This window comes from Salvia splendens, chromosome 20, assembly GCF_004379255.2.
Source record: "Salvia splendens isolate huo1 chromosome 20, SspV2, whole genome shotgun sequence".
Lineage (NCBI taxonomy): Eukaryota > Viridiplantae > Streptophyta > Magnoliopsida > Lamiales > Lamiaceae > Salvia > Salvia splendens.
The window spans coordinates 18,788,497-18,802,038 of NC_056051.1; the positions used below are offsets into that span (position 1 = coordinate 18,788,497).

At 37.5% G+C, this 13,542-nt stretch overlaps 2 protein-coding genes across 2 annotated transcripts; one reads left to right on the top strand and one right to left on the bottom strand.

Moving 5' to 3' along the window:
- The first annotated feature begins 262 nt into the window (after positions 1-262).
- Positions 263-7,798, top strand: LOC121782145 (subtilisin-like protease SBT6.1). Its single transcript, XM_042179869.1, has 10 exons — positions 263-980; positions 1,576-1,704; positions 1,790-1,942; positions 3,218-3,334; positions 4,022-4,206; positions 4,933-5,196; positions 5,272-6,340; positions 6,799-7,293; positions 7,386-7,449; positions 7,533-7,798. Exons 1-10 carry the CDS (start codon positions 459-461, stop codon positions 7,625-7,627), a joined length of 3,093 nt encoding a protein of 1,030 aa, XP_042035803.1. The 5' UTR covers positions 263-458; the 3' UTR covers positions 7,628-7,798.
- Positions 7,799-8,203: 405 nt separating this feature from the next.
- On the bottom strand, positions 8,204-13,160 carry LOC121782147 (probable chlorophyll(ide) b reductase NYC1, chloroplastic). The gene is made up of 10 exons (XM_042179870.1): positions 12,684-13,160; positions 11,877-11,955; positions 11,639-11,774; positions 11,223-11,297; positions 10,934-11,129; positions 10,436-10,504; positions 10,103-10,242; positions 9,870-9,992; positions 9,092-9,284; positions 8,204-8,767 (listed from the first exon to the last, which is right to left on the bottom strand). The coding sequence occupies exons 1-10, from the start codon at positions 13,014-13,016 to the stop codon at positions 8,582-8,584; spliced, it is 1,530 nt and encodes a 509-aa protein (XP_042035804.1). The 5' UTR covers positions 13,017-13,160; the 3' UTR covers positions 8,204-8,581.
- Between the last annotated feature and the right edge of the window lie 382 nt (positions 13,161-13,542).

Consider the following 13,542-nt stretch of genomic DNA (forward strand, 5'->3'; position numbering starts at 1 on the left):
TGGGACAAAGAGAGTAATACACAAGAGTATAAAATTGAGACTCATAGTCCACTAATTTTTTCAAACTCATTTTCCTTTACTTTTCTAAATCTGATGTCGTTGGACAATTATTGAGGGACGAATAAGTATATTGTATATACAGTATACAATGCTCATCCGCCCTTAAGTCGATAAGGGCGTGGCTATGGTCGGGAGCATCGTCAACCCACCTATAATCTTAATTGGCGGACGATGCATGACATTGTGGATGCGGGCTGGAGCTCAAAATCTTTTGTCTCGAACATTCATTAGTCCACATCAACACACCCATAAGTGTCCAACACTAGTTGCTGTCAAAACCTTTGTATCACCTCCATTTTTACACGGATTTTGCCATCAATTACAATTTAGAACACTCTTGCTTCAATTCTGTTAATTTCCCGTCGAATCATCTGTTTCCCCATGCGGGTTCCACCGCCATGAGCCGCCGCCTCACCGCCGCCCTAACCTCCTTCATTGTCATCCTGCTTTCCTACCATGCCTACCGTTTCCCCAATCGCAACCCAATTTCCACTCCCTCACTCCCCCCTCCGGCAAATTCAACCGCCACCAACCACATCATCCGATTTCTCCGATACAACAACGCTCACGAACTTAGGGCTTATCTCGAGCGCCAAGTCAAATGCAGCGGCTGGAATTGGGTGGAGCGCCGCAACCCGGCGGCCAGCTTCCCCACGGATTTCGCCCTCGTCGCGATCGAGGACCACCGCCGGGACTTTTTGATTGGGGAATTTGGGAAATTGGAGCTGGTGAAGGATGTTTCCTTGGACTTGAGCTACCAAAGGGTGGTTCTCAGTGCTCACGAGGAAATTGGCGCTGGCGCCTTTGTGGATGGGAAGAAGAAGAAGAGGCCCGGTAAAATTTTCACTTCCATGTCGTTTACCGAGCGGGAGAATTCCGCCCCGGCAAATGCTAGCTGGAGGAGGAGTCTGATGATGCAGGTCGCCCTTGCCTTTTCTTGTTTCTTAGTAGTTAGTTGTGATTTAAAATTGAATAATTAGGGGTTTGGTTTAACTGGAAGAACATTACGAATCAATTTTATTTTTCATACCTGTAATCAAAATTACTATGTTAAGGTACAATCCACTCTGTCATCCTGCGATTGATCTTGAAATTGAAATCCTTGAATACATTTAATCCGTAAAATTGAAGAAAGGAAGAAAGATCATTCAAACTAGCAACATCTTAAACGCTTACAGCTCTGTAGAGTTCTTTTTCTGTCATTGAGATCATAACCCATAGGCTTCTAAAAGAAAGTATGATTTGCTTAAACTTGTACAATTATATAGGTCATTTACTGCATTAGTATTTGTGTGTGTGGAGGGGCAGACACTATTAATTGGTGGTTAGATTTTCTTGCTTAAAGAGCTCACAAAATTTGTTGCCTGTATAGGTTTAGCCTATTTTTAGTTTTATGTGGACTGTGAGCAGTAATATTGCAAATTGTTTCTGCTCTCTTGGACTAACATGCATGATGCATGTCAGGGCTTTCACTGTGAACTTATTTTCCATCATAGTTTTCCTCTTTTGTTGCAGAAATCTCAGGTTACCTCCTTGTTTGGAGCAGATGCTCTCTGGTCGAAGGGTTATACTGGAGCTAAAGTGAAGATGGCTATTTTTGATACTGGGATCCGTGCAAATCATCCACATTTTCGTAAAATCAAGGTGAATTTTATGGCTGATAGGAATATCTTTGTCAGTGTTCTGTTCTTTTTTGCCTTTGTCTTCTGGTAAATTTTTCTATTATCAGGAGCGCACAAATTGGACCAATGAAGATGCACTAAATGACAATCTTGGGCATGGTACATTTGTGGCTGGCGTTATTGCTGGTCAGGATGAAGAGTGTCTTGGTTTTGCCCCAGACACTGAGATCTATGCTTTTAGGGTGTTTACTGATGCACAGGTAAAACTTATTGTTATATATATATATATATATATATATATATATATATATATATATATATATATATATATAGAGTTGTGATCAATGTCGAACCAATTTTAAAGACCGAACTAGAGACCAAATCTGGGCCATTAGATCTAGTTTTTTTATGAGTTGTGCTGCTGTGTAAATTTTTCGGTCTTCATTACAAGCCCATTTTACTTCATTGTATAGGTTTATTACTTCATTCCGTACGTAATACCTTGAAACTACAACATATTTTTACTTTCTTCTAGTAGGTTTTGAAATGATTCAACATATGTTTCATTTGAATTCATTGACCTGAGTTTTTGCTTTATTTACATTAAAAAATGCAATTTATTCAAGTGCGTTTATTACTTCATTCAGAAACGTTATTACTTCATTGGATAAGGTTTTTACTTCATTCCAGTAGGACTTCAAATGCTTCTACACATACTTCATTCTAATAATTTATTACATCATTCCATGTGTTTATTATACCATATCAGCGTTGTGGCAGTGGTGAAAGATATTGTAGAGAGAAAGAATGGCACGCGACGGTGAAACCGCATTTACGTACTGGAATGAAGTAATAATCATACTGGAATGAAGTAAAAACCTACTGGAATGAAGTTAAATCTTCGTAACATGTTAGTATGACTTATTTACCTTCGGATGAATTAAAATAGGCTCGTGATGAAGGCGAAAATAATTGATAAATTTGTATCTCTCATCCATAAAAAACTAGATCTAAAAACCCTAATTTGGTATGGTTCGGTGGTTCGGTCTTTAAGAGTGGATTTGTGAATAATGGGACTCTATATATATATATATATATATATATATATATATATATATATATATATATATATATCGTGGAGTAATATAATTCTTATAGTGCATACTACTTCCTAGTTGGGGCCAATAGTTCTAGGGTAATTGATAAGCCCAACCAGAGTAAATGTTCTATTGGCTTGGCTATAATTTCTTGTATACATAACAGTGAGTACTCTTAGTGCACAAATGATTATTTTGTGAATATATCATCATTATTTAATATTTATGCAATGATTACATGCTAATTGCTAAAGTAGGCCAATGTGAGTGCTAATGTACAACATTAAGTCAACGATCCAAATCAAGGCTGTTCAATGTTTAAAATAAGAATATATATTGGCCAATGTAGATCATGTGATAAGGCAGTGGCAATCTCCTACACATATTCCTTGTCTGGTTTAGTAAGTTTATGAGAAACTTCTTCTCAGCTTATTGCAGGTTTCTTACACGTCATGGTTTCTTGATGCATTCAATTATGCTATTGCAACCAAGATGGATGTTTTGAATTTGAGCATCGGTGGACCTGATTATCTGGACCTCCCATTTGTTGAGAAGGTATACAGATTGTTTCATTACTTCATTTGACCATAATTAACTTTAAATATGTTGCCTTTCCATTTTATTGTTTCCCCTTCCTTTGGTTTTATAATTATTGAGCTACTAAATTGTGCCCTTAGTCCCTACATCTTGCAGACAATGCCTCTTTACTTCTAGTTCTAGCCAAGAGACTGCACCCCTTTTTTAAATTAAGGCTACTACTACTAAGGAAGGGAACTCAAGATATTTGATACCCCTCACTTATAAATCTACTGGAGGTAGAATGTATTAGGGATTCAACCCTAAATGTTGATTGAATGTTTGTTAATCAGCATCAAGTCATCAACGAGTAAACATGTGTGGGCAAACATCAGTTGAGTTTCTGAGTTTTCACTGTATTAATTGCTTGGCATTTTATTTTTATTAGTGTAAATTTCGAAACGTCTAGGGTTAGACTGCATGATCTAAAATTCAAGTAACCTTATCAAGTATAGGAGTTAAATTGTGCTCTATGGTGTCAAATATTTTTGGATTTGCTGAGGCATTGCGTGAAACTCTAATTTTCTCTTTCCATGCAAATATGTTTCTTGTTAAGGAAACCCATTTGATTTCTCAACTCAATCTTACCATGATTACAGTTTATCACAAATTTAGATACAGTCATCCTAAAAATGCAACTTTCTTCTATGCACCTATTTTTGCTAGGTCTGGGAAATTACAGCGAACAATATTATTATGGTATCAGCGATTGGAAATGACGGACCACTTTATGGAACTCTGAACAATCCTGCAGATCAAAGTGATGTTATTGGTGTTGGCGGCATTGATTACAGTGATCACATAGCATCTTTTTCATCACGTGGCATGAGCACTTGGGAGATTCCTCATGGGTACTGTATACTATAACTAATATTTATCTGTATATGCCGATCTTTGCTTCTTCTGTTTATTTCCTCTTGGTTGCAAGACAGTTAGCTGACATGTTAATTGTTAGGTAATTTGAATAATTGGTTGATATCGTTTTAATCTTTAGTCTATTGAAAATTTTGTTCCGCTACATATGCATCCTAACACGCATGATTATGAATTTCAGAATGCTGTTATTTTTCATTATTGATGGAGCTGTAGCTTCACTTTAAAACTGAGCTTAGGTTATTGTTTATGGAGTAGTTGGAGGAATTATTTCCACATGACAGTCGTTTTAAACTGCTTCATCCCACTGTTTTGTATCTTTTGTGAAGGAAGATATTCTTTATGAAATAGGAAGACAGAGAAGTCACATCCTTGGAAGTCTAGGCTAGATTACCCTTTTAGATTGGCTCTTGAGTTGTCAGTTCTCTACTTACTCTAGCGTTGGTGTGGTGGAATCTTAATGACTAATAGGTTGAGAGAGAAATGGGTGAAACTTAATCCATTAGTACCAATAGATACCAAGATAAAAAGAAATGCACAAATATTTACACATAATTTTGTACTCTTATTTCTAAATTGTCTGATGACTGATGAGAGAGTACCTTGGATCTTAAAAAAGAGTCTGCTATTTGCATAGTGGTAGTGGACCTGCTTACTTCAAGTCAGTTTATTTTTGCTTGGTACCATAATTGTTTCTCTTGCAGGTATGGTCGTGTGAAGCCTGATGTTGTTGCTTATGGACGTGAGATTATGGGTTCCAAGATTAGTACAGGTTGTAAAAGCTTGTCAGGCACCAGTGTGGCAAGTCCTGTGGTTGCTGGAATCGTTTGCCTTCTTGTTAGTATTATTCCTGAAAGCAAGAGAAAAGAGATCCTAAATCCAGGCAGTATGAAACAAGCACTTGTTGAAGGTGCTTCAAAGCTCTCTGGTCCAAACATGTATGAGCAAGGAGCAGGCAGGGTTGATCTGTGAGTACTCTTGAGTTATTTCCTGTAAGGTGCACTTTAATAACAGTTACTGATTCTTGTATTGGATTATGTCAGATTGGAATCTTATGAAATTTTGAAAAGCTATAAACCTCGAGCAAGCATATTTCCCAGTGTCCTCGACTATATGGATTGCCCCTACTCCTGGCCTTTTTGCCGTCAACCGTTGTATGCAGGGGCGATGCCTGTCATTTTTAATGTTACTATCTTGAATGGAATGGGTGTGATTGGTTATGTTGATGGTCCACCAATGTGGCTTCCTGATAGTGAGGAAGGTAATCTTCTCAACATCCAGTTTACCTATTCAGATGTTATTTGGCCATGGACTGGTTATCTGGCACTTCACATGCAAATCAAAGAGGAAGGGGTGCATTTTTCTGGTGAAATAGAAGGTAATGTAACTGTAAATGTTTACAGGCCCCCAGGCCAAGGTGATAATGCTCCTCGAAAAAGTACCTGCATCCTTCGTCTGAAACTAAAGGTTGTTCCCACACCTCAAAGATCGCAGAGAGTTTTATGGGACCAATTTCATAGTATCAAATACCCACCTGGTTATATTCCAAGAGATTCCTTGGATGTTAGAAATGATATCCTTGACTGGCATGGAGACCACTTACATACAAATTTCCACATTATGTTTAACATGTTAAGGGATGCTGGATATTATGTTGAAACTCTTGGTTCTCCTTTTACTTGTTTTGATGCTAACCGATATGGGACACTTCTGTTGGTGGATCTTGAAGACGAGTATTTTGCTGAAGAAATTAAAAAACTGAAAGACGATATCATGATTAATGGTCTAGGTCTCGTAGTTTTTGCTGATTGGTACAACGTGGACTCAATGATGAAAATGAAGTTTTTTGATGATAATACGAGAAGCTGGTGGACTCCTGTCACCGGAGGTGCCAATGTTCCTGCTCTGAATGATCTTTTGTCTCCATTTGGAATAGCTTTTGGAGACAAGATCCTAAACGGTGATTTTGTCATTAATGGGGAGCAGAGTCGATATGCATCCGGAACTGATGTTGTGAAATTCCCTAAAGGTGGTTACTTGCATCGTTTCCCTTTCTTGGATAGCTCAGAAAGTGGTGCTACTCAAAATGTCCTGTTATCTGGTATGAGCAAGGTGAGTTCTGTTGTACTACAAACTACAATATTACCTGTTGACCTAAACAAAATACTAATTAGGTAAAGGGGAATTTTGTGGCAACAAGGAACTCTTATGTTTTATGTTCTATATATGGTTTTGAGAATTGTCCTTTCTTCATGAGCTTTCTTTATGTGCACAAATATTTGTATTGGTAATTTTCTAGCAATCATGGGTTGTATAAAATCTGAGCTTGTCAAACACTGTTTGTTTTTCTTCCGATCGGTTCTCTGGGTTTTCTATGACTTGATCTATTATCATGGATATGAGTTTGGATGACTCGTCCCTTGTCTGTGGTGTCTCAATCTCTGCTCAGATATTTTACTTTCCCATAGAAAGTCCGATATTACTTTGGCTATTTTTGCTTGCATGATTTATGCGTAAATTCGTAATACTATATTGCTATGATACTTTAACTATGATTCCAATTAATGCAGGCCGATTCCCCTATTCTTGGTCTAGTAGAGGTTGGTGAAGAAGGACGAATCGCAGTCTATGGAGATTCCAACTGTTTGGACAGCAGCCACATGGTTACAAATTGTTATTGGCTTCTGAAGAAAATATTAGATTTTACTGCAAGTAATATTAGAGATCCAGTGCTTTTCTCAGATTCGAGTAGACAAGATAAGGCATTGCACCTGGATGATAATCAACTACCTTCCCGAAGAACAGATGTAAATTTCTCTACCTACTCTCAAGTTGTCAATAAGGAGTTGATCTGCAGAAGTGACTCGAGGTTTGAAGTTTGGGCAACAAAGGGTTATGATTTACATGTGAGGGGCAGAAACCACAGATTGCCTGGCTATGCAGCTGTTGATTTGGGTCAAGGTTCGAACTCTACTCCAGAGGTTCCATTTAAGAAAATCAAATCAGTAGACAAAGATGGCAACTCCTTGGGGAACTCTTACCTCGGCTACTTGTATGGAGATGATGTAAGCAGAGTCTTGTTAGATCATAGCTGCCTTTCATATTGTCATTTATATGCATCTTCAACGGCTAACGTTATTATCTAATTCTATTACAGCAGCTCGATTTTCCAGAATTAGTTGCCAGTCACTGGCTTTTACCTGCCATCGTTGCAGGTTCTGGTAAGAAACCATACTAAGTTTCTTGTGTGGGCAATCTTGGAGTTCTTGCATAGTTTAACTTATCGAACCATTACTGTTTTCAGGCTTTCTCGTGCTCTGGAGTTTCTGGAGAATTAGGCAGAGGCGCCGGAGGAGAAGAAAAGGATCTGGGTCTTTTAACCGTACTGCTAACCCTTAATTTTCTTTTGTTTGATAATCGTACGAAGCTAATGTACTGCTGGTTAAATTTTCTCAATAGTCTAATCGCGCAACTCCAAATTTTGGTGTCTTAAATAACATGGTGAATTCTTATCGAATTGGAACTTCATAGCTTACATTTTTGAATTAATATCATAGTTTACATTTTGAATTCCTATTTGAGTAATTGATGAATTTATCTAGCATGTCATTTATATCACATACCACATGTTGTCATCTTTGTAGATGCTTGCTTATGCTTTGTATAAGATGGCATCGCATATCTGTATTTGTAATCTTATGTGATAGTTATAATTAATAGTAGTATTTTAGTTTTAATTATATTTTATGTATGCATTTTATCATCGATATAAATTAAATCATTTATTAATAAACAAAATTAGTGTTCATTAAGTTGAGGACACAACGGACCATTAAACTTTAATCTTTTGCTTTTCTGAGATGCTTGCGTGTGCATTCAATAAATTTTAATTAAAATTAAGTTAAAATATTTGAGGTATATTAAAGAACACAAATTAGTATTCCTAGTAAATTAGAAAATGTCCTAGCATTATTCTTTTAGCACAATAAAGTCTCTTTTGAAATCCAACAACATTTATACACGTCTTACTACCATCTTTCTTGTCATATGAAGTCGTAATCCGACTTAATGTAAATATAGTTGAGTATTACATTTTTTTCAGTGTTTCCCCATTCACCTTTTTTGGTTTTTGGGATGAGAGATAAGCATGGTCATATATGCATTCTGCTAACCACATGGAGGTAAATAGACGGTGATTCCCTCCCATGCACAATGTAATTACAAAGCATTGTAATACCATCGGACTAAAATAATTATGCAACCCCTCGTACTTTCTGTTCTACTTTTGTCTTAAAAGAATAGCTTCTCTAGAGCACCGGCATCCATTCTCGTGTTGGGTGTGAGCACTTCTCATCAGGTCCCCGGCATTGTACTACTTGTACTTGACAAGATGATGAAGGCACAAACCACGGAAAGTGAAAAGACAGACACCCAAGTGTTCTCGGTATACATCTCCATGGCATCAGTGAATGAGAAACGGGTTCGACTCTCAGCCCAGTTGCGGAGCCTATCTGCCTCAGCAGCATAGAGTGCCCGTCCCTGAGATGTCCATGGTTATCAAGAGTTATTGGACCTCGATTACCAAATTATTAAATCCACACAGACATAGACTCCATATAACAAGTACATGCAGTATGACAACCAAAGACACATTATGGTACATCCTCAAGGCTTAAAAAACAATTATTATTCCAAAATCCGAAGTCACAATATGGTGTGCTAACTGCTAAATAAAGATTGAAATTTTCAGATGTCAAATAAAGGAATATCTGATATGTATCATGTATGTAAGTAATATTTCCTCTTTTTCACCCGAAAGGGAATCTTATACTCCAGACACATAATGTGAATTGTGCAAGTTACCTGGTCATCAAACCAGCGAGCACGTCTTAGCCATGCAGTGACTAGAGCGAGTAAAATTCTTGGTGGTGTCAAATAGTTGATGGCTTTCCCATTTCCCTTGACAACCCTCATTCGTGGAACCAAAGTTCTAGCAACTGTCTCTGGAAGCTCGCAGATAATGTTGAACATCTGTTTGTTTTTCACACTTGCACCACTGACATAAACCGACGAAAATTATTTAGCAAACAAAGAAAATTATGTGTGCACCAACTTATTGGTCTAAGGATCAATCCACATCCCTTCCACTTTCCCACACTGAAAAATAAATTAAAAAGTTAAAAAATAGACAAGAAAATCACTTATCAGAAAGACATGATGATAATTAAAGTATAATACAACTTGTCTTAGGAAAAGCAAATTTATGTCAACTTGGTTATTTAACAAGAGCAAGTTTTATTATATATCTCGTTTGGTAAAATTTGATAATTAAACCCACATCAGCCATTTGATAGCGTGATACAAATCCAAACACCATTGTAGAGTTCCATTTCTACCATAATCCCTGGTTAGAGGTTGGAGGTGACCCCTGAAGCGCATTATGGGTAACATAACACCTAAAATAAATACTTGGATACCGATAAAGTAAAACATATTACAATTGACTAAACCAAAGAAAATAACCTCAGATAGACAAATTCATCAGCTTATATCCCATTTGCACGACTATCACCCTACAAATGAGCCCCCATGGAAGGAAGACCAGTCAATTGAAGAGCGTACTAAAATAGTAGTTGAATACCTTAATAGCAAGTCAGTCAGTACCATGCCTGGTGAAGCTGTGTGGACGCCGACTTTCGATTTTTTGCTCTCCTTCAAGAGTGACGATTGAAACTGCCTAAGACCACATTTTGTCGATCCATATCTGTATTTTCAAAGAACCTGAGACGTTAAATTTCTCAGATGGAGCATCTAAAGTATGACATGATTGAGATTCCATATTTAGAAGGAAAATGGTTAATAATTAGATCTTACACGGCTGTTAGTGGGGTGCTGGATCCCCCAGATCCTGCTCCATCCATGTTGAAAATATGACCTCCATTTCTCTGGCTGCCCATGATTCGTAATGCTTCACGAGTGCAAAGTATTGACCCAACCAAATTTGTAGACACAATCTGTCGATTGTTCAGATAATAGGGGCTCTTTAAAAGCATATAAACTAGTAGTATTACATTTTGTGAATCATATGCATTTTCTAATGCCAGCTAGACTTGTCACAATTTTCATGGGGCAGGAAAAAAGGAGACTTATATGTGCAAATCAGTTGCTAAAATTTAATCAATCTGAACCCTTAAGAGAGGAACAAACCTGTTGTATGTCTTCATCACTAAATTGCAGCAAGGGCCTGAACCCCTTGTTTGTCCCTGCATTGTTTACCTGTACAAAGGGGCGAGCAGAGAAGTTATAACTAACAGCTAAGATTGAATGTCAAAAAAGACATAACTTGTTATATGAGAATTCATGTGATGTCTTGAAAACTTTAATTGAGTGAATTCTCATATATGAGGTATCATGAAGGATGCCTCACATGTAGATGGAAAAGAAATGGAAACCAGTCATCCCGTTAGGATACATCACCTTTTATCATGCAAAATATTAATCTAATTTTTCCACACCAAAAAACTATATGTATAGAACATGCACCCTAATGATTGATGGTTGTTATGGTGATCTATCAATGCTCAATCTCAATTGATATTTCAATCATACTACTGAGAACTACATGTTTAAAACAGTAAAAAAGTGTAGTCAACAGAGGATATAGGAGAATATTTATAGAGAGAAGAGAAAGGGCAGTTTGCCTACCCAGATATCAATGGAGCTAAGTTCATTCACAGCGAAATTTGCTAATTTGCTAACATCTTCGGGATTAGAGACATCACATGGAATTCCCACAACTTTTGCATGTCTTAAATGTTTCCTAGATGATCCACCTGTAACCACTACAACCTGCTTCAGATTCTCTGATAGTTCTTTGACGGTCTTGTCCACAGATTCAGCGCTGTCTCCAAAAGTGCCATTTATTAATACAGGCATCAAAGCAAGGAGGAAAGATGCATATTACAAACTTGAGTGATATTAATTGTGAAACTACCTCCGAGAAGTTACTATGACTCTGTCACCTGAAAGTATGAATTCACGAGCTAGAGCTTTTCCAAGTCCTCGAGTACTGTATAAAGGACCAAGTTCAATAACGCAAAACAATCGATTCTCAAAATGCAAAGATGATGTTTCTAACTACTAACAGCCTAACGAGTAAAGATTTGAAAATACACATTCTGAACCTAAACGATCTAAACTCTTCATTCTAACAGAAACTAAAGCCTACTGCAACCAGTCAAATGAGACTCTGAAGCGCGTCTTTTTTTTCTTGCGAACGAAAGTGTTCAAGTAGTAAGATCAGAGTGTCAGAAAGAAAAAGTAGCAGAGTACTCATGCTTTGTTCCTGGTAATTTCTACAATAAGTTTCGATCTGCAGTCTCATGAATTTTAAAAGAAGATATACTGTACCTTCCAGTTATAACAACATTGCGAGGGCCAGATCGACTGACTTCCTCCAAGACCATATTGGAACCAATCATTGTTCCAATAATGATCCCCCCAAGCCAGCTATACCAAACTAATGCATTCATTTGGTCATCCCCACCTACACAGTATTTGATATATTTAGAGCTCAAAATTAACCGCTGAATGCAAAAATTGAGATTTATTACTGACATTTTAGAAAGAAACAGAGACAGTAGCTAACCTGACAACTGAAACCCGATAAGCAGTATAACTCCAGTACTTAACATTGTCACAATATATCTTCCAATGTGCATAGACCACTGCCCACGGAAAATTGTTTGTCATAAACAGTGCATGCAATACTTATGAAAATTCACATCAAACACCACCAACATACAACTGGTGAAGACACTTAAAATTGGAGAAATATAAAATACGACAAATAATAAAGAGCAAACAGGAATGACTACTTGTGGTAGAGTAAAAGCTGGTACATTAGTCATTCGAACTATATTGTCTTATTGAGTAAACAATAATCACAATGTTCACGGAATCCATCAGCTATAAGCAGTAAGATGCAGGTATAAAAACCTCAAAGTCCAAGAACAATTGACATACCCCTTTCGTATCCTCCTTGCACCGCACGCATTGAACAACATCATATGAGTTTTTTTATAGTATTATTATTTATATATGATTTCAACAACACTGTCCTATCACCTATGTACACATTCTCTCTTATGCTCCCCGCACAGGAAGATTAAAACGCTGGCGCCTCCATTGCTCGAACAATATCATCTAAGTTGCTTTTATTTTATTTGAACAAAACCACCCTATTTAGACAGTAGCGCATAAATATTTGCAATATTATCCAAGTAAATTACAGTAACATAAATTATTGACTAACATTAATCAAGTAAGAATTAGGATCAAGAAAAAGCTACGATATACTATATTAAACTTATAAACTCCTTTAAAATCAAGTATAAAACTTGTCCAATTTTCACCTAAATCATCGAATTCGACCTGAAATTTCAAATGCACTTACAGAAAACAAAGTTTCTTCCAACTTCTCCATGGCTTCACTAAACCTCAATTCCGATCGCAAACTCGGCTTCGACATTCTCCAAACCGCATCTCTAATCCCCTCTACAAATTTGTTGACGCTTTTCTCCTCTCTACTCTCCATCACTTTCTTCTCTCTCTCTCCAAATCCAGAACCCTCCTGATCGGACTTGAACGACCTGCATGGCCGAATCGAAATTCTCCGGCGAGCCTTCACAGCCACCGCATCCCGGAGAATTATCCGGGACAGCGGCGGTTGGAGGGAGTGGTTGTGGCAATCGAGCGGCGGAAGGGGGAGCTTGGCCACCGTGGTCATTGTGGAGAAGTGAATGGTGAATCAATGCAGCTGAAATTGAGTTCTGGAATTGGGAAATGTGAGAGTTGATTCGTTAATTAAGCAGGGATGCATGTGTTGTGTTGTACCAAAATTTATGGAATTGGATAGTGCTACTTATCGGTAAAGCGAATGGCAATAAATATCTAGGCAGTGATTAAGACGTGAGAGAAGAGAGAGAGAAAAAGGGGATGAGTTGAGTCGAAGAGAGAGAGAGAAGAGTGTGACGACCACACGTTACAGTAATATCTAATCCCTACGCTTCGTCTGTAACGTGGCGTTGTTGGCTTCTCTTGACGGCCAGCCAACATTTTTTTTACATATATCACGTTTCCAAAAATACACAAATTTTACTAAAGCCTCATATTTGGGATGATCCTTAATTTGTCTTCATTCTAAGCTTTATTTTCTTGACACCAAAAAGTGTCTTATTAGAAAGGATCAGTGCAACAAACAACGGAACGTTAGCATTTATACATGCATGCCCATAGGAGTTAACCATAAGCAC

What these genes read in the sequence shown, in the direction of transcription:
- LOC121782147 (XM_042179870.1), bottom strand. Translation starts at nt 13,016, where the DNA reads ATGACCACGGTGGCCAAGCTCCCCCTTCCGCCGCTCGATTGCCACAAC. An exon ending in AATGTTGTTATAACTGGAAG is followed by an intron (nt 11,298 to 11,638) that starts GTACAGTATATC and finishes TCCTTTATACAG; the next exon opens with TACTCGAGGACTTGGAAAAG. An exon ending in CTCGCTGGTTTGATGACCAG is followed by an intron (nt 8,768 to 9,091) that starts GTAACTTGCACA and finishes TGGACATCTCAG; the next exon opens with GGACGGGCACTCTATGCTGC.
- LOC121782145 (XM_042179869.1), top strand. Translation starts at nt 459, where the DNA reads ATGAGCCGCCGCCTCACCGCCGCCCTAACCTCCTTCATTGTCATCCTG. An exon ending in GGGTGTTTACTGATGCACAG is followed by an intron (nt 1,943 to 3,217) that starts GTAAAACTTATT and finishes AGCTTATTGCAG; the next exon opens with GTTTCTTACACGTCATGGTT. An exon ending in GGAGCAGGCAGGGTTGATCT is followed by an intron (nt 5,197 to 5,271) that starts GTGAGTACTCTT and finishes GGATTATGTCAG; the next exon opens with ATTGGAATCTTATGAAATTT.